Source organism: Stegostoma tigrinum, chromosome 27 (assembly GCF_030684315.1).
Source record: "Stegostoma tigrinum isolate sSteTig4 chromosome 27, sSteTig4.hap1, whole genome shotgun sequence".
In the NCBI taxonomy this organism is placed as follows: Eukaryota; Metazoa; Chordata; class Chondrichthyes; order Orectolobiformes; family Stegostomatidae; genus Stegostoma; species Stegostoma tigrinum.
In genome coordinates, this window is record NC_081380.1 from 36,065,027 (window position 1) to 36,089,186 (window position 24,160).

Consider the following 24,160-nt stretch of genomic DNA (forward strand, 5'->3'; position numbering starts at 1 on the left):
GTGACATGATTGGGAGGAATTAGCAATGTGGAGTAAAGGTCAATGCTTTTCTTTATGAACAAATGCTTAGCAGATGGTGGTGAATGGCACCAAGGTTGTAAATATTGAAATAGGTTGTGATTTACGTTTTTCTCCCTTGACACACAGTCTGCCCCTCCTTCCTCTGCTCTTATTTTCATCAATCTGGTACCTTTCTATTACTTGAATGAAGTGACATTTCAGTAGACTATTTGACTGTGGAGAGCCATGTCTGATCTTAGTTCTAGGCTGCACTATCAAAAGTCAAGGCACTGCTTCAGTTGATAAACATTTGTTGCTGTCCCTCACAGCATCCATTTCTCCTTGAAAGCTGAGGTTATCTGATCACCCATCTCTCTCTGCAACTCAACCAGGTCATGCAAAGTGGCTGCTGCATTTACCAAAACAAATGACTCTGCTTTCACAGAGAAGGAATTATAAAGACTTTGGGAAACCCTGAGAATATGGAAGACTGTGTGTTTTGGCCCTTCTTTGCCATTTATTCCCATTTGCACACAAAAACGTCAGGGTAGTCTAACCAGGCTGGACTTTTAAATGTGGTGTTAGTGAGAGTGGGTCTTTACCTGGTGGGTGACACCCAGTTAGACGCTCACGTTTGCAGTTTCACAGAGGGTTTTCTGTTTGGTGTTTCCCTGGGGAAGGCCTGCAGAGAATCAGCACAACATGCTACAGATGTGCTTCCTGAAACTATGTAATAACATTGCATCATCCCCAAGTCTTTACCAATGGCAATAAATGACTGAGATGAAAAAAAACTTCGATCTTTCTATCTTTTAAAAAAAAAACTGTTAATCACTTAAATTGTAAAATCCCCCAGAGATTCCAAGGCTTCTGTTAAATTGGAATTTGTCCTTTTAATGTAGTGGCAATTTAATCCATCATTTCCTGAGTTCCTGAACTCCTTCCAGTTCTGAAGAAGTGTCATACCTCATTCAATGTTAACTCTTTTTCTCTCTCCACAGATGTTGCCAGACCTGCTGAGTTTCTCCAGAGTTCTTTGTTTGTATCAGGCACAATTCCTTGCAGATTTACTGCCTGTGGGCATTGTTCAAGTGGCAGCTTATGAATGAAGCTTTGAATCTTGCTGGACTATGTGACTGCAAAAGGTGTCGCAGCCAAACCAGAGGAGTAACTTTTTTTTTTCCCCCCCCCTTTCTTCTCTTCCTCTTTTTAAATTCCTCCGTCTCTAATCCAGGGTGACTGGTGCCAGTTGCAACACCCGTTTATTGAGATCAGCCTAGCTCAAGTGTCAACCATGTCAGTCAGTGATGCGAGATCTTGATTCTTGAGGTGCAAGGTTGTGGGTTCGAGTCTCTTTATAAAAAGACTTGAGAACAACATCGAGGCTGATGTTCCAGCACAGAACGGGGTGCTGCATCGGTCACTGTTCCCTTCTCTCCTGGGTGAGATGTTAACGTGAGGCCTTGCCTGCAGCATCTGGAAGTGGAAAGAGTCCCGAGTTGCTTTTTCAAAGAAGAATAAACTTGTTGTTCTTGATGACCAGCCCAAACATGAACACAAAAACAGATTATCTGTCCATGCTCTCGCTGCTGCTTGCGGGATCTTGCTATGCACACAATACTGCATTTCTTGCATTACAACGATGACCCTCCTTCAAGACCAAGCGGTTCATTGGCTTCAAATGCTTCTGAGAAGGGCTAGATGAGTGCAAATCCTTTTGTTGCTTCTTAACTTGGCACAGGGTCACCAATCTCAAACTCTGGTACAAAAGTAGATGTTTCTGCTGATGTGAATTGCACCTTCGTTTTCCCTCCCATCTCCTCTTTCTTTCTCCCCACTATTCTTTCTGCAAGTCTTCCTTTCTTACTGATGGGTGCACTGGGTTCACCTTCAACCTCCTAACCTAAACAGCGGCACGCCACGCGCACGCACACAGACACACGCAGCTTAAAGAGAAGGTGATCCACATCCGAGCAAGGTGTGAACTGGACAGAGCTGGATCCCTGTTGATATGTTGTGCTTTCAGCCAGTGAGTGCATTTATTAGTGGCAGCTCACTGAACATTCCTATCCACCCTTGTGACAGACAAACTCTTCCAACCAATGTCAGGAATGAGTTCAGCTTTTGCGATTTTGAAAATTAACTCATTCTGAGCTGACCCAAAAGGGATTTTGTGGCCATTTGGGCCAAATCAACACAGTTTATTCTCAGGTTCCTTTCCTGCCTTCGGCTTGCCAGGAAACAGCAGCAGGCTATCACAGGGTGATTGCAGATGGTCTAGACGTCCAGCCTCCAGTGTTATTAGTCGCTGGATCAGATTCCCAGGATTTTCCAGCTGTATATTGTCGTGATGAATTGGGAGCAGGGGTACTGCTGGGAATCTCTGCCTCAAAAGGGAATTGGAGGTCATTGGCGTTGGGGGGTGCTGGTGGCTTGGGAGGGAATGTGGAGTTAGGGCCACAATCAGATGAACCATCATCGTATTGAACATTGGACCAGGCTCGAGGGTCTGAAACACCCTCTCCTCCTGCTATATTTGACTGAAACACTCCTGGGGGCCACTTGAAGAGGATTCCAACAGCACTTTAAATAATGCCGATGTCTCTCAGCTGAGAGCCCTCAATGTCAGCCTAGCTTCAATCACAAGGTTTTTATCGTGAGCCGAGGGGTCAGCAAGCCAAAGTGGTATCTAGATATCTTTACCCTGATGTTTTTCCTATCTCACAGGGCCCCTCGTATCTGGAGCGAATGTTAGGGACAGATAGCGTGAGCCCAGACTTCTGTTGTATCACTGTTTTGGACCCTAAAAAGATACACTGAAGTCTGAAATTGTTTGTGTGCATATTGAAGTTAGAAAGCTGTGGTGTCTAGTGGAAAGATGAGATTGCGATAAGTCTTGTTGGAAGAGAGGGGTTGAGAGACAATGGTTGATGTGGGAAGGACAGTTTTAAATAGCAAGTGACCCAAAGCCTGGTTTTACCAAAGTCCAAACTTTGGCTTCAAATCCTGGGATAATGTAAGTCATCATAAAATTTAAGCCCCGAGCCTCCATTAAATGTAGAAAATAAGAGGAAAATTAACTTAATCAGCCCTTGAGTCTGCTCTGCCGTTCCATTTGATCATGGTTGATCATCCAACGCTGTATCCTGTTCCCACTTTCTCCTCATACGCTGTGATCCCTATAGCCCTAACAACTATATATAAAGATGTTGTAGGATAGGAAGGTTTGAGCTATTGGGAGACGCTGAATAGGCTGGGGTATTTTTTTTTCCCCTTGGTGTCAGGCTGAAGGGTGACCTTTAGAGGTTTATAAAATCATGAGGGACATGGATAGGGTGAATAGCCACGGTCTTTTCCATGGCGTAGGGGGGTTCAAATCTAGAAGGCAAAGGTCTAAGGTGTGAGGGGTAAGATGTAAAAGGGACCTGAGCGGTAGATTTTTCACAAAGTGGATGGTGCGTGTATGGAATGAACTGCCAGAGGAAGTGATGGAAGCTGGTACAATTACAACATTTAGAAAGCATCAGGATGGGTATATGAATAGGAAGGGTTTGGAGGGATACGGGCCAAATGCTGGTAAATGGGACCAAAGCAGATTGGGACTTCTGGTCGGCGCAGATGAGATGGACCAAGGGATCTGTTTCCATGCTGCGTAACTCCTATAACATCTTCTTGCAAACATTGTGTTTTGGCCTCAACTGCTTCCTATAGCAGAGAATACCCCAGGCATGCCGCTCTCTGGGTAAAGGCATTTCTTGTCATATCGTCCTAAGATATGACAGTAGATTGTGATCCCTGTTTCTGGACTTGCTGTCTTTGAGAATGTGTTTGTCCTGCCCATTCCTGTTAGAATGGTGATGCTAGGTTGTCATTTGCTCTCATTCTTTAGAGTAAATGGTGTGATGCTGATTATAAAACTTAGGACAGCGCCACCCTGAAAGCTGGTGCAGGGAATAGTTAATTTGTTTGCAAATAAGAAGAACAGGCTACCTTTGAACTTCTAGCCTGTGCAGAATGGAGGAAGTTGGGAGGTTGACCAGTCATGCACTTTCAACAGGCAATCTGTGGAAACTTTGGTCAAAAAATGTTTGCTGTATTGTTGAAATCAGAGGGTGATTAGCACTTGATCTCAGCTTTGCTGTTTTGAGATCTTCCTGGATCTCTGCCAGTTCTGACCTCTTGTCCAGCTGTAATTTCCATTGCTCTTCATTCAGCAGCTTGTCCTCAGCTACCTGAGCTCTAAGCTTTGAAATTCCCTCCCGCAGCCTCTCTGCTTTTCTGTCCTTGAAGATGCTTATCGTAAACTGTCGCTTAAGTCAAGCTCCTGGTGCCTCCTTGCATCTTCAATGTCATGTTTGCCTCTTGTGAAAGGTCTGGGAATGTTTGATCATGTTAACACAATAAGGATTAATTTCATTGTTCCGAATGTATGTGCCTTTCTGGTCCTAGGTTTCTCCACAGGAGATGGTGCAGGAAATCCATCAGGTCCTTATGGACAGAGAGGACACCTGCCATCGCACATGCTTCTCTCTACAGCTGGATGGAAATGTTCTGGACAACTTCTCTGAACTGAAATCTATAGAAGGCCTGCAGGAAGGTTCCAATCTGAAAGTAGTTGAAGGTATTGTACAGATTCCCATTCTGGCACATTCCTCTCCGGAGTTGAGCTGCATTGCTTCCCAGCTTTTCTTTTTAAATTATCATCTTCTGTTTTATTTTAACCCATACTTTGCATTATTTTAGCCACCACTTCCTGTTTTAACCTACATTTTCAACCTTTGTGTCCTGTTCCATGAGCCTTAGCTCTTGCCCTGTGTGAAATTTTTTGTGTGTGAGAATGCACAGTTGTGAATGTAGTTCCAGGTGGGAGACAAACCAAACCCTGTGAGACCAGTCATTTATAATTGCTTTGAGATCAATCATGTTGAAAGAGAAAATAACCTTAGTGTAACTGTTTTCTCTTTTACCAATGATTCTTTGGCCACCACTGACCATGGCCTGCTGAGCCCTTGAAGCTCACCGAGGCAGTGTTGATGGATGTAGTGAGACCCGAGCAAAGAGGGACACAAATTCAACTGAGACAGCACGTCCATAATCGCACAAGCTGAGCAGAGATGTGCTCCTGGAGGCGTACTACTCCAACCAGATCTCCATCAACAGACACACTGAATTAGACCCTGTGTACAAACCACCGAGAGACAGAAGCGGAAGTGATACCAACCACCCCAACAAACTGAGGCATATAAATAACAAGCAGGATAGAACACCAGAGGTAACAAGGTGTGGAGCTGGATAAACACAGCAGGCCAAGCAGCATCAGAGGAGCAGGAAAGCTGACGTTTCAGGTCGAGACCCTTCTTCAGAAATGGAACACCGGCGTTTCACTGGAGGTGCACTGACGATGTTACCTATCACGGTGACAAAACATTTGCAACCAAACCCACCAGCTGAGTGAGCAAGTCTACAACCTCATCCACGACCTGAGCTACAAATCTCAAACCGCTGAACCCTTATCTGGATCATCTGAGGAGAAGTTTCTTTACACAGAACGTCGTTAGGAATTGGAATGCACTGCCTGAGAGAGAGAGTGGTTGAGGCAGATTTCATAGGCTTCAGACGAGGGGTGAATATATATTTGAACGTGATGAAGTTAGAGGGCAATGGGGATAGGGTCGGAGAGTGGGACTGGCAGGGTAGCTCTTTTAGTACAGACACAATCATTCAAATGGCCCCCTGCACTGCATAATTCTATAATTCTCCCTCTTCTCAGTTCCCAGTTCTATACCAATGACTCCCTAGCTGTACGTACATTCTTCCATCTGTTAGTGGTTGTCTCAACTATACCACACTGACCTGGTTGAATGAAATCAATCCAATTCATTGTTCTTTTTCCAACTCTTGGTTTGTCTTTGAAGTTTGAGGGCCTCAACATTTTTAGTAGTCTATTCCTTAGTGCTGTTGCCTTGTTGCTGGATACATTTTCTGTATAACCCTAGGATTAATTTAGTGTCATCTGTCTGAGATACCAGGATGTTTAATGGCACTTTGAAACTTGATACATGATCTCTACAGCTCTGTGGAGCACAGTTGAAAGGTTTGGACATAATGCCTTGCCTTAGCAAAACTGGAGTCGCCAAGGAATTGGGGAGAAAACACTCTGCTTTTTGGAGTCATAGCTGGCACATGGGCAGATGATTGTGACTGTTGGAGGTCGGGTATCTCCTCTTCAAGACATCTCTGCAGGAGCTTTTCAGGGTAGTTTCCTCGGCCCAACCATCTTCAGCTGCTTCATTAATGACCCTCCCTGCATCATAAGGTTAGAAGTGGGATGTCTGCTGATGATTGTACAATTTCGAGGTCATTTGTGACTCCTCAGAGACTGAAGCAGTCCATGTACAAATGCAGCAAGATCTGGACAATATCCAGGCTTGGGCTGACGAGTAGTATGAATGTCACATGCCACATATGTGCCAGGCAGTGTCTCCAATAAGAGAGAATCTAACCATCGCCTTTTTAACATTCAGTGGCATTACCATCACAATCCTCTACACTCTGGGGGATTACCAGAAACTGAACTGGACTAGCCACAAAAATACTGCGACTGCATGAACGGGTCGAGCTAGAAATCGTGCGGCGAGTTACTCACCTCCTGACTCCCCAAAGTCTGTCCACCATCTACCTGACACAAGTCAGGAGTGTGATGGAATGCTCCCCACCAGCCTGGAGGGTGCAGCTCCAACAACTTAAGAAGCTTGATACCATCCGGGACAAAGCAGCCCACTTGGCACCACATCCACAAATATCCGCTCCCTCCACCCGCCGATGCTCAGCAGCAGCTGTGCGTATGATATACCCTGCAGAGGTTCACCTGGCTCCTTAGCAGATTCTGAACTCCCAAGCACTGCCATCTGGAAGGACAAGGGCAACATCTACGTGGGAACACTGACACCTGCAAGTTCACTCCTCCAACTTGTGCGTCGTCCTGACTTTGAAATGTATCGCCATTCCTTCACTGTTACCAAGTCAACATCCTGGAGGTCTCCCTAACAAAATTGTGGATCAGTCTACAGCAAATAATTTGCTCTGGTTCAAGAAGGCAGCTCACTACCACCTTCCTGAGAGCAAATAGGAATGGGTATTAGATGCTTCCTCAGCCAACAGTGCTCATGTGTCCCATGAGTGATTGTCTTAATAAATGTCCCCCATCAAATTTCCAGACATCAGGAGTTGCGTTTGAAGGTCATCTGTGGTTTTTTTGCTGGGGAAATGGGCAATGTACTCATTATCACTGAGAACCACAGACCTTTTAGTGCTCTAGTCAGATGGCACCTTGAATACTGCATTCTGCTCTGGTCACCAAGAGAAGTGTCCACACGGTTGCTTCCTGGTGTAAGGAGAATTGAGGAAAGGCAAGCAAAACTTAGATATTTCAATGTAGAAAGGAAATGGCTGAAAGCATATTAAGAAGTTTGTAAGATACCTAAACCTATGCAAAACATTCCTTCTAATTAAACTTGAAAACAGAGCAAAGGAATATGCTTTTCAACCTGCAGCAGTTTTTTGTGCTTTGCACACGGGAAATAACATACAAAACGATCTTCCAGTTCAGGTACTGAAGGGAAATGTCTGGGAATTGTTTGAGAAACCATTGGACGCTGCATTGTGATGGTGACAGAGGAGGTTAGAATATCTCTGGATTGTTAAGGGAAGGTGGGCACAATAGCCTATCCCATTCCCATAATTATTTGGTCTCCAGCAGTGTTGAAAATGAGCTAAATTGGAATAAATTATTAACGTTCTTTTTTTGTGTATTCTCAGAGCCTTATACAGTCCGCGAAGCTCGGATACACGTGCGGCACATCCGAGATCTCCTGAAGAGCTTGGACCCGTCGGATTCCTACAATGGTGTAGACTGCAATTCCCTATCATTCCTGAGTTTGTTCACCGAGGGTGATTTGGGAGGTAAGATGGGAACTGCACAGTGATGTGTACAGATGAGATAGTGAAGGAAATGTGCCTATCCTTAAAAGTTGCCACAAGGGTATGAAGGAATTCAGTTCCTAGCATGACATTGCATGTTGCTTCTGATTTATGAACTGTCCCTTTGTAAGTTGTTTACAGTCTATAGATGTTACCAGTGACCCAGTTTGAAGTGCCTTCCAGAGAGGGTGAAAGTATTGTATCGTGGTCCTAGTAGAAAGAGTGCACTAGAGGGTGACATGGTGGCACAGTGTTTAGGACTGGTTCTTCACAGCGCCAGGCACCCAGGTTCAATTCCACCCTCAGGCGACTATGTGGAGTTTGCACGTTTTCCTGATGTCTGCGTGGGTTTCCTCTGGGTGTGCTGGTTTCCTCCCACAGTCCAGAGATGTGCAGATCGGGTAGTTTGGCTATGCTAAATTGCCCATAGTGTCCAGAGATTTGAAGGCTAGATTGGTTAGCCTTGTGGGGGGGAAAGCAGGGTTACAAGGATAGGATAGGCAGGTGGATCTGGGTGAGATGCTGTTCGGAGGGTCGGTGTAAACCCGATAGGCCTAATGGCCTGCTTCCACAGTGTAGGGATTCTATAATAGACATCAAGCCCCCTATTCCACAAGCTATTCCAAATATGTAAATGATGAATTGAAACACTTGGATGGTTAATTTGCCTGCCTTTTGACCACTGCCTATAGATAGATAAACTCCGACCAGGCCTCATCAACAAACACATAAACAAAACTTGTTAAAGAATATGTTTGTTTATAATAAATGAGTGGAAAACTTATGCATACCAATATGCAGACTGAAAGTATATCTCCTTTAACCCCAAGCGCGCACACATTCATTCACAAATAGGGCAGGCAAGACGGTTCTGCAGAAAAATCCTGGGTGAAAAATAGGGGTGAAAACGCGCATGTTTTAGTTGATAAGCATCCAAACTACAATGATGGAATGAGGTGACTTTCTCATAGCTGTTTTGGTTTGATGCAATAATGTCGTATTGGTGACAATGAAAGATCCTTCACCTGAGCAGCTGGCTAGTTGGGCCTAGGTCTTTGCTTGGGTAGAAGTTATTCATCTAAAGAGGCTTTGAGTGTTTGGTTTTCTCCCACTCAGAGGGTGAGACTGTAACCTGTGCTGTTTCGCAGACTTTCTGTTGTCCGAGTGCAACTGTTTCGCAGGTGAGCAACAAAGCACAAAGGAAAGCCCATCCAAAGCTGTCGCCAAGCAGCTTTTATCCCAAAGGCACCTGGTGCCTGCTCGTCTCTCAAACGTATCAAATCCAGTTTTCCCCAAAAGCGTCATGATCTAGTGTAACCGATGAGTGAACTCCAAACAGTTTCATTTTTAAAGAGCTGCAAGAAAGAAAAAAACTGACGCATTTTCTTCAACGTCCGAACATTACATAATTCTCACAATTTTAGCATTAGATTTTTACCTTATCAAGTGCTGCATCTCTTTTTTAAATTTAACCACTTCCAAGATGAATTAGTGAGTTCATACAGTTAATGCATAAAAGAGGATAAAAATTCATGGGTCTGTGCTGAGCCCATTTTCTGCTCAATGGGCCTGGCACCAAAGAACATCGAAGGTAGCCTCTGTACTGCTGCGTGGGAGAGGAAAAAAGAGAGACTGTCATTAATGTAGCACTTCTCATGACTGCCAGATGTCCAAATGCTTTACTCCCATCGCAAGTGTTGTCACTGTTATAGGTTTGGAAATGCAGCATCCGCGTTGTGCATCCCTTCACCAATAACATTGTAGGAATGACTAATCTTTTGATTTTACATCTCTTTGATTGAGATGAACATTTAGCCAGGGCACGAATCATTAGTGCTCTTTGAAATAGCGCCACATGGTGTTTCTTTTTGTTTTGCATCCCTCTGAGAGAGGGACAGGCCCTCACCTTAATTTCTGAGTCAGAAGGCGGCACCTTCCAGTTTCCTTGCACTTCCCCCCCCAGTACTGCGCTGCACTGCCAGCCTTGACTTTTCCAACTCAGGCCCTGAATGTGGAAATTAGTGTTCCGGGCGCACGTCCTAGCGATCGATCCACCCCTGAGTGCGATCGAGATTGTCGCTGCTGCTGCTCACCGCTTGCTGTTAGGAACAGGCCATTCAGCCTGTCTAGCCGCTCGGCAGTTCAGTACGATTATAGCCAAGTGAACACTTCAGTGTCTTTTACTCCTCTTGTCCCCATCAGAATCCGAAATTTATCAACCTCTGCCTTGAACATACTGAGCAAAAACCGAAGAACTTGAGACGCTGTAAGCCAGGAACAAAAACAGAAGTTGTTGGAAAAGCTCATCAGGTCTGGCAGCATCTGTGAAGGAAAAAAAAAATCAGAGTCAATGTTTCAGTTCCAGTGACCCTTCCTCAGAACTGGAGCCAGTTTTGAGGAAAGGTTACTAGACTGGATCGTTAACTCTGATTTTTATTTTTCTTCACAGATGCTGCCAGACCTGGTGAGCTTTTCCAACAACTTCTGTTTTTGTTAAACATACTGAGCTTCCCAATCCTCTATATGGCAGCGAGTTCCAAAGGTTCACAGCCTTCTAAGTAGTTTTTTTAAAATTTGTTTGCGAGATTTGCCTGTTACTGGTGAGGTCCGCATTTATTGACCATCCCTAATGCCCTTGGGGATTTAAGAGTCTGTGTTCCTGGGGTTGCATGTAGGCCTGACCAGGCAAGAAGGGCAGATTTCCTCACCCAAGGCAATTAGGGACCCAGATGGGTTTTTACAACAATCAACATCAAACTTTTTAAAAATTCGCTTTTTGCCATCTGCCGTGGAGGTGGGGGTGGGGGTGTGGGGAGGGGCTTGAGCCCATGTCCTCGGAACATTGGCTTCGGATTGTGATCCAGTCCAGTGACATGAGACCGCTTACAGGCTACAATCCAGGTTACAGGATTGGATTGTCTAAAGCTGCATGATGTTGAATAGCTTGATGCTATTTGCAGCCAATACTTTTCACAGAAATAACAATTACTTTGGGAAGGCACCAGAAAGAGATGCTTACAGGCAGTGCAATTGAGTGACCCCTTTAGGAAAGGAGATATTTGTTTGATTAAATTCTCATGACCGAACTCCTGCTGAAGTCTGAAGGGACCACTTTTTGTTTTAAATTACCCTGCCGTCTGAACTGTTGACCGTGTTTAATGTCACGGCATGTGGGGCGGGGGGGGGGGATGGGAGGTGACAAGCCAGCCCTTCAATGTTCAGCTGCTTAAAACCAAATACAGATGTTTTATTTCTATAGCTAGAGTTTGACAGCTGTGACAGGCGCTCACGTTTCAAAAGGCGAAGGGGAACAGAAGTCATAAAGGCAAATAAATTGTGGATTAAAGTGCCTGTTCTGGGAATGCTTTTGACTATGAGTTTTTCTACAACATACAATAAATCTGATCTGTTATTAACTAATACATCAGTTTTATTCTGTTGTGCTCGGTTCACTGCAGGTAGGGGCAGCACCAAATGAAGTGAGGGCTGTGTTTGCTGATGGATAGGAATCGAGTCCCTGATTTCTCTTGTAATTTTGAACCGATTGTTTTCAGAAAGTGGCAAGCGCAAGAGGAAGGGCTCCGAACTGGAGCAGATCGACTGCACGCCCCCTGAGCATATCCTCCCTGGCAGCAAGGAGAGGCCTTTGCTCTCCCTCCAACCTCAGACCAAGGACGCAAAGGTAAAACAAAAGCAAAATATTATAGGTAACAGAAACCCTGGGGTTGAAATGGCAAATGCTGAAACAGGTCACGCAACATCTCGGAGGGCGAATCGGGATGAGTATTTCAGATTGATGATGAGACATGAACCTGTTTATTTGTCTTAAAGTTGTATTCATGATCTATTATTGAAGTGAAGGTAAGCCATTCTGTCCACTGGTGCAGGTTCTATTGTGGTATTTGCCCAGTGAAGGTTCCCATTTCATAATGGACCATGGATGACCATAAATGTCACTTTTAAAGCAAGGAATAACAGGACAGCATAGGTTGAAGTATTCTTTTTCCAGTTATTAACAGTCTTCAGAGTTGACGTTCATGGAGAGTCTGCTTAATGGATAGTTTTCCAAGGGAACATTGGAACAAATAAGTCTGAAGTTGACAAAGGCATAGAGAGTTTCAGCAAAAGAGAGCAAAAGGGACATGTGTGGTGCATTTGATGCAGTTGGGTTGAAATGTCTTCGTACTAGGATTGAAAGCTGAGCCCTGGGTCAAAGAGGATGTACTGAGGCCAGGAGTCTGTGAAACCTGTAAGGTCATGGGTGGGGTGGAATTTGTGATCAGATCTAGCTGGCAAGAAGAAGCACTCCCTTCAGTTTTGCCAATAACTTCCTGAAGGAAGTGGCACTTTATCCAAATTGTCTGTCAAAATCAATCAAGAAGTAACACCCGAGAAGAGAAATCCTTGTGCAGATTTCTCTTGCTGTATTTTGACTGGATTGGGGTAGAGTCGTCTGTGGCCGGCGCCACCAGTCTGGGCGATGGGGATGAGGGTTGTGTGGGTGACTATAACAGCTGGTGTAGAGATGATGAATGCACCAGGGTCACAGATGGTGTCTTTTGCCTCGGTTATGATTGTTTGGTGCTGAGGCAGTTTTTGATACAGAAATGTCCCATGCAAGGTGTGGTAAATTTCAAAATGTGGGGTTTTACAGTATGTTTAGATCATCACTGAAATATGTCAGCAAGGTTCCATAATTGCCCAGTTAATGCTTCCCTATAAGCTTGTTGGAAATGTTTGTCATAAAGTGCCACATAAATACATTAAATTGTACAGCTGTATAAAACTTGTGATTTTAATTTGCTTCTTGCCCGTCCTGCAGCCTCTACAGTGTCTGAAAGTGTTAACAATGAGTGGCTGGAATCCTCCACCAGGTAACCGTAAGATGCATGGTGATCTGATGTACCTGTACGTAGTTACAATGGAGGATCGGCACGTCAGTATCACTGCTTCAACTCGAGGCTTCTATGTAAATCAGTAAGTTGTTGCTCTCTCTCTCTCCCTCTATGCATGTGTGTGCGAGGGGGAGAGAGACTGGGGAATGGTATTCCCTCTGTGTCAATTTATTTTTCTCTTTCACTGTTGCATTTTGGGGCAAGAACGAAATGCCCCGAAATCTCCTCCGGACAGCCCCATGCTTACACAAGTACAATTCGGAAACTTGGCATGTGATGTAAACTAGATGTCTTGCTTGTAAGAAAAGCTCCTGACTGGAATTTGCAGGCCAGGGGTTGCTTTAACCCATGCTTCTCATTGACAGGGCAATTGCAGATGCTTAATGGGTGGAAAAGTTTGCATGAGTTGATATTAACTGGCTGGAAAATTGGAGTGAATTCCCAGTTGGTGAGTTGTACCTCTGCCTTGAGAACAAGGCAGTAGAGACTTAGTCAACGGCAGATATAGTGAGTCCAGCAATATCTGATACCTAAAGATCAGTCCACCGTCCCTAACTCCTGTACTGTTGCAGCTTCACGCAAGGTAACACTTGTAGCTAGCATCTGCTCCAGCCCTTCTCTTCGGGGGTTGGGGTGGCAGAAGAATGGTCCTGTCAAGATTTCCATGTACTTGATGTATTGACTTTGTCACTCTGTGGTGCTGTGCAAGGTGTTCCGTCGTGGTTCCCCAGCACGCCACCCGCCCCCCCACCAAACTCTCAGTATAGTTACGACCCACATAGTTGAATGGGATAAGCCAGCATTCTATACCTACACTTTCAGAATGTGTATAGCAGTGACTCAGGAGAGATTACACTATATCTTTTTATTTCCTCCTCTCCTCGCTCTTCCTTCTCTTTTTCTGCCTCTTTCCTATAGCTTCCACTCACTTGTCCTTTCCTCATCCCCAGGAGAATGGTTTGTCAGGCCTTGTCTCACTGTTTTTACCTCTTCTGAGGACATTAATGACTCTGACCTGACATTACTTTGTTGAGTTTCTTTTAATTTGTGTTTACGATGACATTTACGTTTCTGGAGGGCGGTATATTTTTGACTGCAGGGTGTGGTGCTGTTCCTGCAGGGACAAATTACTTCCCACCTTTTGTGATCTGGATGGTGTTTGTTGCGGGCCACCGTTGTGGTGGATATGGGTGATGAGGCTGAGCTGGAAGAGCAGTTCCCCCCTGAAAAGCAAGTTGTCATTGTCCACACTGGCACAAATGACTTGGGTAGGAATAGCGACAAGGTCCTGCAACAACACTTTAGGGATTTAGGTGGTAAATTAAAATGTCAGACCTCCAGGGTAGTAATCCCAGGATTACATCCCAGGGTGTTCTGCAGGTATCAGTGCTGGGACCTTTGTTGTTTGTAATATAATGATCCAGAGGAAAGTGTAGATGGTCAAGAAAGCGTACACTTTGGCCGGGGCATCGAATATAAATGTTGACACGTTACAGCTGTATAAAATTTTAGTTTGGCCACATTTGGAATATCGTGTGCATTTCTGGTCACCACACTACCAGACTTGGATGCTTTGGAGAGGATGCAGAGAAGGTTTACTGGGATGTTTCCTGGTCTGGAGAGTTTTACGTATGAGGAGAGGTTGGATAAAGTTGGATTGTTTTCAGTGGAAAGACAGAAGCTGAGGTGTGACCTGATAAGAGGCCTACAAAATTTGAGGGATATAGACAGGGTGGATAGTCAGAGACCTTTTCCCAGGTTGGAAAGGTCAACTACAAGAGGGCACAGGTTCAAGATGAGAAGGAGAAAGTTTAGGGGAGGGGTGCAGGGTGAATTTTTCACACAACAGGTAGTATGTGGCAGGAACATACTGCCAGTGGACATAGTGGGAAGTGGGCACATTAGCAACATTTTCGAGCATCTTGATAGACTCATGAATGTGAGGCAAATACAGGGATAGAAATTGGGCATGGGCCGTAAGTAATGGGCCTAAATAAAGTTTAGGAATCAGTGCTGGCTACGTAGGCCACAGGGGCTTACCTGTGCAGTATTGTATTTTATTGTAAGTAAATGATGTATGGAGTCCCTGAAGGGAAACTGTCCAAGAATTGTGCCTTTTACAGACTCACCTGTGCCTGTAGTTAGATACAGGTTTAAATTAAATATGCAATGCTTTCACAACATGCAAACCTTATTCTTCTTCTGAATCTTCTGCTTGGAACAGGTCAACAGCCTACAGCTTCAACCCCAAGCCAGCTAACCCCAGCTTCCTTAGCCATTCCCTGGTGGAATTGCTGAGCCAGATCAGTCCTACTTTCAAAAAGAATTTTGCGGCCTTACAGAAGAAAAGGTGAGGCTACCATTACTTTGAATTGTCTTTTTTCATAATTGTGTGTTCCTGAAGCTTCAGAAACATACTGTCATTTACAACTGACTAACTGAGGATGGAGATGGTTCTGATGAAAGGTCAACTGTGTCTAAAAGTTAACTCTGTTACTCTCCAATGATGCTGTCTAACTTGCTGAGTATTTTCAGTAGTTTTTCTTTATTTTAGATTTACAGCATTTGGAGAATTTGGTCTTTGTAGGAGGGAAATAAAATTTATAGACCAAGAAAACATCATCTCCAATGCCTGCAGAAAACAGTACGAGTGTGAAAATGGTGGAGTCTTGTTTCCATGTTCAGTGAATCATTTCCTCTGCAATTCCAGTAAAGGGTACAATTACAGAGTGAGACCCCGGTTATTATCATGGAGTTAGCAGCTAACTAAAGCACATTACAGCAGACCTGATGTCTGGAAGAAAACAGTGGGAGTTTGGGCATTTTTGCACGACAAGATCGAACATTAAACAAGGAGATGATGACCTTGGTTAGGCCACAGTTAAAGAGCACTGTGTAATTTTGCTGAACTCCATTATAAGTTGTTCATTGGACCATAGTAATGGAGTGACACAATTTCACTGGAGAATCACACTACAGCCACTGTCATGCTTTGTGCCAAGTCCCATTCGCCCATCACTCCTGTAATCACTGGCCTATGTTGGCTCTAGATCAAGCAATATCTTAGTTTTTAATTCTTATCCTTGTTTTCAAATCCCACAGTGACCCAGCCACTCCATGCCTCTGTAATGTCCTTTAGCCCCACAACCCTCTGCTAAAGCTGTGCTCATCTAATTCTGGCCTTTCGACCATCCTCTAATCACTTGCTGCGTTCTTGATAGCCATACAGTAGTCTTTGTCCTAAGCCTTGAAACACTGTCCCAACACTTCTGCATCAGTTTCCTCCTTTTTGAGGCTCTTCTTAAAACCTGCCTCTTGTGTCTAAGTGTTTGGTCATCAGACCTTGTATCTTCTGTGCTTCAGCATCATGTTTTCTTTTTCGAAGTGCTTGTAGGACATTTTATTATGTTAAAGGCTTTATGCATACTCATAAATACCTGGTAACACTTGCTTTTCAGGCACTTACCAGAGTAAAAACGATGGATAGGAAACATGCACGTGGTTAGAACTGAAAGTGTGCCTCCCTCCACATTAAGCAAAGAGATACAGAGCGTTTAATTTAGTCACACCAGAAGCATGTGTTGGACCGTTCCCAACAAGTGCGTCAGATCTCTTCTTTACTCCTAGGTTTTCTGGGGCGGCCACTTAAGTGTCACTGACCCTAAATTTCTCACAATTGTGCCATTCTTTCCATGCATTCCTAATCGGGATTTGTAAGTTAACTCCGAAGTACGTTGAAGCTTTGTGGTTCGTTGAGACTTCAACTTGGTATGCCTTCAGTGAAAGCTTGATTTGGAATCAAAGCAAAATGTAGGATTATGAACTTTAATAATCTGTGACACTTTTGTGATTACATGTTGAAGTCATGTTACTGTTGTGGCTGCGGTGAGATTTCTTGAATTCCTGACTGCCGTACATGCGCTAGACCTTTTATACTGGCTGTTATGGACCAGATCAGAGCTCCTCAAAATATGTTAAGAAGGTAGCCCGGACCCTATTTTTTTTTTTCTTATTTTGAGGATAAATGTTAGGTGCTGTGTTCCAGATGCAATTCAATTGTTAAACTACTCAGCGTTAAGCAATACACAGTTGATTCAAACATTATAGTTAAAACACCACAAAAGAAAGAAGAACTTGAATTAACTTAATTCTAGTGGGAAATTTCATAGAATTTTAAGTAATGTAACTATTACTAATCAACTCTGCCAGTGCAGAAACGCCCCATAAACACAGCTTTGGCAAAAAGGCAAATTCTGAAACAGACTGTCTCACGTCCTCCGACCCAGGAGGAAAGAACATTAAAAGGCAATTCTGAGAGAGTGAGTGCAGGAACTGGGAGAGAATCACTGCCTTCCAACCCTGCTGAGACCCCAGCCACAACTGCTGATTAGCAAACTAAAAATCCTGGATCTGAGAGCTTGACCACACCCACTCAGGCTGCTTCTATTGTTGCAACGTTTTAAAAGAAAAACCCCAAGGCGCCTCAAGTTGTTTATCTTCTCATGGACTGCTGATCGCCTGAACACCAATCGCTCTCTAAAAGAAATCAGGACAAAACACCACTCTTAAAGCCACAGCATCATCACATGGTAAAATGCAAAACTGTACTTTTTCTTTGCTCTCCACAAAACTGCACTGAGAAATGCAATGCCAAGATTGCCTGTCTACACCATTCTTTAACTTTAAGTCTGACCATTGCTGTCTAGGACTTGGTCAAATATACAAAGGTTGTAGTCCTTATAAAGCTCCAGGCTTGAATTTTTTAAAAAAATTCCCCTGGATAGTGGTGGTTGCATCTGGTATCTGGAATTGGCTACACCAGCGCGATATCAGTGTTCATGAAATTTGTGATACATTTGTGATGAGTTTACATGCAGTTGAGTGGGACGCAGCACGATGGGGACGGTTGGGTGAAGTATTTGAATTCTGAAGTATTGCCAATTGGTGTGTAGGGTTCAGCGACACCCATTTGAGAGGATAGCGACCCCTTTCCAGGTGTACAGCTGGACTGCACCCACAGTGGAGCACGCCATGGATTGTGTTCGTGCAGAAGACGCGTATACTTCACGTTTGGGATATGAGGAACACATACCAGGACAGGTACTGTTGACTGTTTTCCTGATGCACTCTAACAACCCGAGGTATGACAGCCATAGAATAAGTCCCTTTTTTTTTATTTGGCCCCTCCATTCCAAATGTTTCTGTGTTAACACCAGTTACCCGATGGAGAAAGATGTTACACGCAGATTATACTGATTGCGGGTCCCTTATCTGCTCCTGTGTTTTGGTGGAAAGGTACCTGGACTCTCTCCATGTTAATGCTTAGATCAGCAACCTCGTGAGCCTTGGTTTTGCCCTGAACATCTCCCTGCTTAATTGCTCACTCCCATTGTCTGACATTTAAACATAACTCGTGCTTGTTTTATTATCAGATATTTCAACATGGTATGGTTCCTGGGTTTTATTTCTCTGTTAATGTGAGGACTGGTCTAAGTTGCTTTTTAAAAAGTGACATTTCAATCTGCAGCAGTGTTCCAAATGATCTGGTTGCAATTGTGCAAATAAGCATGTATTTGTAAATTAATTTTTAATAGCGGTTGACTTTGGTTTGACACTAAATATACGTTTCCAGCATCTGACTGTACTACATTTGCTCAGAAGGCTGTGTCAGAGAATCAAACTACACTTGCTTTTCACCTCTCTATAAAGTAAGGCTTGGGGCTGCTGCAGAACCATGTAAATCCTGGTGTTCAGCCTCTTTGCTGAGTTTGTCTACGGCCAGAGCAACTGGCAGGGTGCTACAGGTGACCTTAGTGCTGCTAAGCATGGGAGCGCAGGCAACTTGCCTTTTTCCACAAAGCTAAAGAAATGGTTTTTGCCATCGTGGCTGACTTGTCACCCTCACTTTTTAGTCATAGGGATGTGGAATTCAAGCTCCGCGTGAGCCTGGGTACGTAATCTAGGCTGGCCTTTTGGTGCAGTACTGCTGGATTGTGGGTAGGGTGATCTAGGAGTGCACAGAGTTGTTCTCCGTAGTGTCCTGTCCAACAGTCACCCAGTGACCATCTGATTGTGAATTATTTGGCTGTAGTTGGCTATATAACAGCACTTGTCTTCAAAGTACACCACAGGAAGTAATTGATGGGATGTCTAGCTGATGTAATAAACAGCTAATTAACAGCAGTAAACTCTCCTTTTCTCTAAACCCTGTCCACCATCAGTTGTGGGTCTCCGCTAACCTCTCTGTACGCTGTTTATAGTTTACTTGCAAAATTCTGGGGCATCCCAGAAGCATAACTTACCAGAGAACGATTTTGTTTTTACTTTGGTTGTAATTATAAAAGAGTCAACAAGCGATTTAACAACTAAGTGGTTATCCTTCATTGTTATATGTAATTTCTCACAATCTGTTCTGGGTGTCTCCAGACAAGGGACTGGAATGAAGAATTACAAACTACCAGAGAGCTCCCCCGCAAGAACCTTCCAGAAAGACTCCTCCGCGAGCGTGCCATTTTCAAGGTAAAACTGAAGTTTTGGTTTTTCTTTCTCCTCTCCAGTTAGATCGCAGTGGTCCTTGGTGTATTTGAGATTTCCTCTACTCTTCTATTGATTCCTGGGTTATTTTTGACAAATACCAAACTTTTGCGTATGTTTCTCCCCCATGTACATGCCATTCAGCAGTGAAAATGTAAGTTGTGAATTTTAAGAAAAAAATGCCTGAGATCCATTCGGTGTAGTATCCTGTTGAGGGACCTTTCTCGAACTTGAAACTTGGTGCCTCCTGAATTAATTAAGTAGGATGTACATTCGATAGGGGATAGCACAGTCTTCCCTGCAATTCCTCAGCATTCTGGGTTACACCTTCTTGTGGTTGGCTTTGAAGGAGTAAAGAATTGAAAACCAGACAGGCACTTCCTATTGCATCAACGTCCTGCTCTCATATTTTTTATTATTCTCTTTTCGTGACCACTTAGTTCCAATTTGAATATGTCATGTGTGTAATTTTGAGTTGCTCCCCCACGTCTGCACTGAGCATCAGTCAAAGTTACTGGCTAGGACGTTGCAGTTTAACAGGAGGCTGATGTCTCGGACAAGTCAGCTTGCAGGCCTGTTTATTTACCACTGAGTATTGTCGGCTCACTACAGATTGCATGGCACTGCAGCGACAACACTTTAAACTTATTGTTTGCTTTATCTTTCTAAAGGTGCACAGTGACTTTGCGGCAGCTGCCACACGGGGTGCAATGGCAGTGATCGATGGAAATGTCATGGCCATCAATCCAGGGGAAGAAACAAAAATGCAGATGTTTATTTGGAACAACATCTTCTTCAGCCTGGGCTTCGATGTCCGCGACCATTACAAGGACTTTGGTGGGGACAACGCAGCCTACGTGGCTCCCACCAACGACCTGAATGGGGTCCGGGCTTATAACACAGTCGATGTAGAAGGGCTTTATACTTTGGGGACTGTGGTTGTAGACTACAGGGGTTACAGGGTGACCGCACAGTCGATCATTCCCGGTATTCTGGAGCGGGAGCAGGAACAGAGTGTTATATATGGGTCCATTGACTTTGGTAAAACCGTGGTATCTCACCTCAAATACCTAGAGTTGTTGGAGAAGACAGCAAGACCTCTCAAGATCCAGAAGCACTATGTACTTAATGACAAGAATGAGAAAGTGGAGCTCTGCTCCTCTGTTGAGTGCAAAGGTATTATTGGGAATGACAGCCGCCATTACATCCTGGACTTACTGCGCACTTTCCCACCAGACTTGAATTTCCTCCCTGTGGAAGGTGAAGAGCTCCCAGAGGAATGCAGCAAGTTGGGCTTTCCAAAGGAACACAGGCATAGGCTGTCCTGTCTGAGGCAGGAGCTCATTGAAGCCTTTGTTGAACACAGGCAAGTGCAGGATTATGTATGAATTTCTGGGCACAATGTTATGGGATGCTTTGGATTTTAGTTTTGGTTCTGCTGCAGGATGGGTGGTTTCATTGCCATGTTTTCAACATAAATAAATGCCATCTCCACTTGTCACTACCTCCTTCCTTTCTATATGCTGACACCAGCCCAACACCCACAAAAGCCGCAATGTTTCGTTTTGTTACATTAAAATTACTGATTGGGGATACAGTGGAGTTGGAGACAACTTGGTTTAAGCATGTGATCAACAAGTCAAGTCAATTCAACTTCAACTAACCAACACTAGCCATTATCAGCCTGGTAACATAAAAAGCTAGTTTCTGCATTTTAATTAGCTATAATCTCTTGTGCTGTTTGCTTTAGAATCATAGAATTTTGCAGCACAGGAGGAGACCATTTGACCCATCATGTCTGTGCCAGCTCCCAAAATAGCTACCCAGCAAATCCCATTCTCCAGCCCTATCTCGTTTAAATTCATCACTTTCAAATATATATCCAACTCTTTTTTGAAATCGCTTACGGAATCTGCCTCCACCACTCTCTCAGGCAGCGCGTTCCAAATCCAAACAACTGAGTAAAGAAGTTTCTCCTCGCTCCTAGCTGTTTCTTTGCTGCAACTCGTCCGTCCCGACCAGATGTCCTAAATTAATCTAGCCCCATTTTCCAGCATTTGGCCCAGTTCCCTCTAAACCCTTCCTAATCATTTACCCATCCAGATGCCTTTTAAATGTTGTAATTGTACCAGCTTCCTCCACTTCCTCTGGCAGTTAATTGTCCTTTTTTTAAAAAAAAATCTTCCCCTCTCACCTTAAACCTATTCCCTCTAGTTTTGGACTGCCCCACCCTGGGGACAAGACCTTGACTATTCACCCTATCCATGCCCTTCATGATGTCATTAACCTCTATAAGCTGACCCCTCAGCCTCTGACGCTCCAGGGAAAATAGCCCCAGCCTACTCAGCGTCACCCTATAACTCAAACCCTCCAACCCTGGTAATGTCGTCGTAAATCTGTGTCTCTCCTTACAGTTCATTTTATATGTTAACTTCCGATCATTAACAGACTCTTTATTTGTATTCCCATTGGTACAGGATAAATATCTACCAAAAGTTTCAATGGCTGCTTCATTCTTTAGTATTGACATTGATGGAAGGAGCCTTTTCTTGACTGTGACTCCCCTTTCCTTCCCTCGCAGGTATCTTGTTTTCATGAAGCTGGCTGCTTTGCAGCTAATGCAACAGAAGACCAGCAAGCAAGAGAAGGATTGTACTACTGTGACTGAGAATGGCAGCTCTTCTCCAACCGAGGCTGTGGAAAGCAAGAAACCTGCGTCTGAAGATGGTAAGGCTGAGGAAAACCTTTCTGGATTAGATCAAGCTAGAGACCTTGCAGAGTCCGTTGCATCAGAAGACAGAACAGGTACTTTGTTGAAAGCTGTCCTGCCGATCTCTCAATGCTTGTGGTGGTGATTCTTTAATCGGGATGGCATTGATTGTTTTCAACACTAACTCTGCGGATGAAATGCATGAAGTCGATTGCTGAGTTGTCACCTTCCCTCTGTAATCCAAGCTGCATTCTGTCCAAAGAATGTGCTCTCGGGCTTTTCTAACTAAAAAGATAAGGTTGAGCATTGACGCCCTGGGGACATGTAATTAACGCCAGTTTCGATTTTCTGCTCCTATCTGTTCAGCTAATGCAATTTTCTGAGATGCACGTTCGATTTTCAAAGCGCTTGCCTCATTGCATTTCAATGGGCTCGTTGCCGCATTTTGTTTTTAGTGTGCATTTCTTTTAGGAATCTCTTTTTGTTTTGTCTTCAATATTTGCAGTTGACCCGAAGAGTAGGGAGGTCATTCTGAATGCCTGCAAAGCGGTTGGCTCTGTCAGCAATACATCTTTCAATATTCGCTTCAACCCAGATATATTTTCACCAGGTACGGAGGATTTATAGCACATGCCATGCAATGTACGTTTGTGCTACTATAGATTTCAGAGATGCGACTGCAAAAGAAATCCTATTGTTACAGTGGTTTATAACAAGTGACCAGGTTTTCTTTTATTGCCATTTGCAGCAATGATCTCTTCTACAATTTAGTTGTCTAAGACTGGCTTTGTTTTGAATTGTAAATGTTGGAAAATATTCATTGAGAAGCTATTGGACTTGAAGCATCAATTGAGATGTTATTATTTTCATATCTATAAATGGAAATAATCTACAATGATTGATAGAACTTTTTTTTTAATGAAGTAGAGGAAGCAAAATATTTGAGAATTGCAGCTGATGAGCCAGTCTTACCAGCTCAAAGAGCCTGATTATAGTCAAAATTGTGGCCAGAAGGATATCACAAATCTAATTCTAGGACTGGAAAGCAAATACTGAATGTATCAGCCACTGCATTGCATGTGGGCCCATATTGTGAGCCTTTAGAATAAGGGTCAAAGTGATAAATATTTCTTCTTTTTTACACTCTTCTTCCAGTCAATCTTCGTTTTTCAAAAACATTGTTATTATTGACTGTTATCTTCCACTATTTACTGTTATGTCTCTCCAGTTTTGGATATTTGGAAGCTATCTAATTGATTCCCATTATAAACATGGTCACCATTTGCAAGGTCTTCCAGGAATGTAACGCTCGCTCATAATTAGATTTTGTGGTGAAGTTTTCCTGACAAGATATAGCTTAATGTAGTTTCAATGGTTTGCATTTTCTCTGCAAGGAGTGAAATAGGAACTGAGAACAAAATGTTGGGAATCTTGTCTTTTACTTTCAAAAGTGTATCCATTAACTTTATTGACGTAAAGACCAGCGACAATGTTTTTGCACAATATTTGGTGCCTCAGGAACTGGTTTGAATGTTTGCCTGCAGAGTACATTGAATGACTGGTTTTCTTTTCAGTTATCTGTTTTGACTAGTTCAGAGCTCCTGCATTCATTTCGGAAGTACTGAATTGCTGCTTTTTTTTGCTTTGTTTTATTGTAAAACACTATGTTGACTTGGGAGTTATGGAATATGGAAAAACCCAGATGTGGCATTTAACGGGATGTAATCAATCATTGGTGACTGTGTTCACGTGTTTTTGAGGGCTATGTAATGTATAGCCTGCTGTAGTAGTCTAAGTTGTTTGTTCCTGATTCCGGGTCTGCTTTACATAAAGTATGGACAGCATCTAGTTCTGATATCTGGTTTGTTGCAGGGGTCCGTTTCCCTGATCCTAACAGTGAAGAACTCCAAAAGCAGAAGCAGTTGTTGAAAGATGCCGCTGCCTTTCTTGTTTCCTGCCAGATTCCTTCTTTGGTAAGAACAGAACACCATTAACTTATCTTTTACTGCTGGCTGCTCACCTAACCCTCCCGAAAATAACT

The 24,160-nt window shown here is 43.6% G+C and overlaps 1 protein-coding gene across 3 annotated transcripts in view; it reads left to right on the forward strand.

Moving 5' to 3' along the window:
• cluha (clustered mitochondria (cluA/CLU1) homolog a) overlaps positions 1-24,160 on the forward strand; it is an 88,773-nt gene that overhangs the window by 35,126 nt on the left and 29,487 nt on the right. For 2 of the 3 annotated variants that reach the window (XM_048557021.2, XM_059655298.1), the window contains exons 3-13: positions 4,450-4,621; positions 7,819-7,962; positions 11,535-11,662; positions 12,803-12,957; positions 15,100-15,225; positions 17,828-17,975; positions 19,302-19,394; positions 20,081-20,775; positions 21,991-22,214; positions 22,625-22,729; positions 23,992-24,092. In XM_048557021.2, coding sequence (XP_048412978.2) covers positions 4,450-4,621; positions 7,819-7,962; positions 11,535-11,662; positions 12,803-12,957; positions 15,100-15,225; positions 17,828-17,975; positions 19,302-19,394; positions 20,081-20,775; positions 21,991-22,214; positions 22,625-22,729; positions 23,992-24,092 — 2,091 coding nt within the window. The remainder of the gene's footprint in view (positions 1-4,449; positions 4,622-7,818; positions 7,963-11,534; positions 11,663-12,802; positions 12,958-15,099; positions 15,226-17,827; positions 17,976-19,301; positions 19,395-20,080; positions 20,776-21,990; positions 22,215-22,624; positions 22,730-23,991; positions 24,093-24,160) is intronic. The other variant, XM_048557022.2, reaches the window with a different exon arrangement.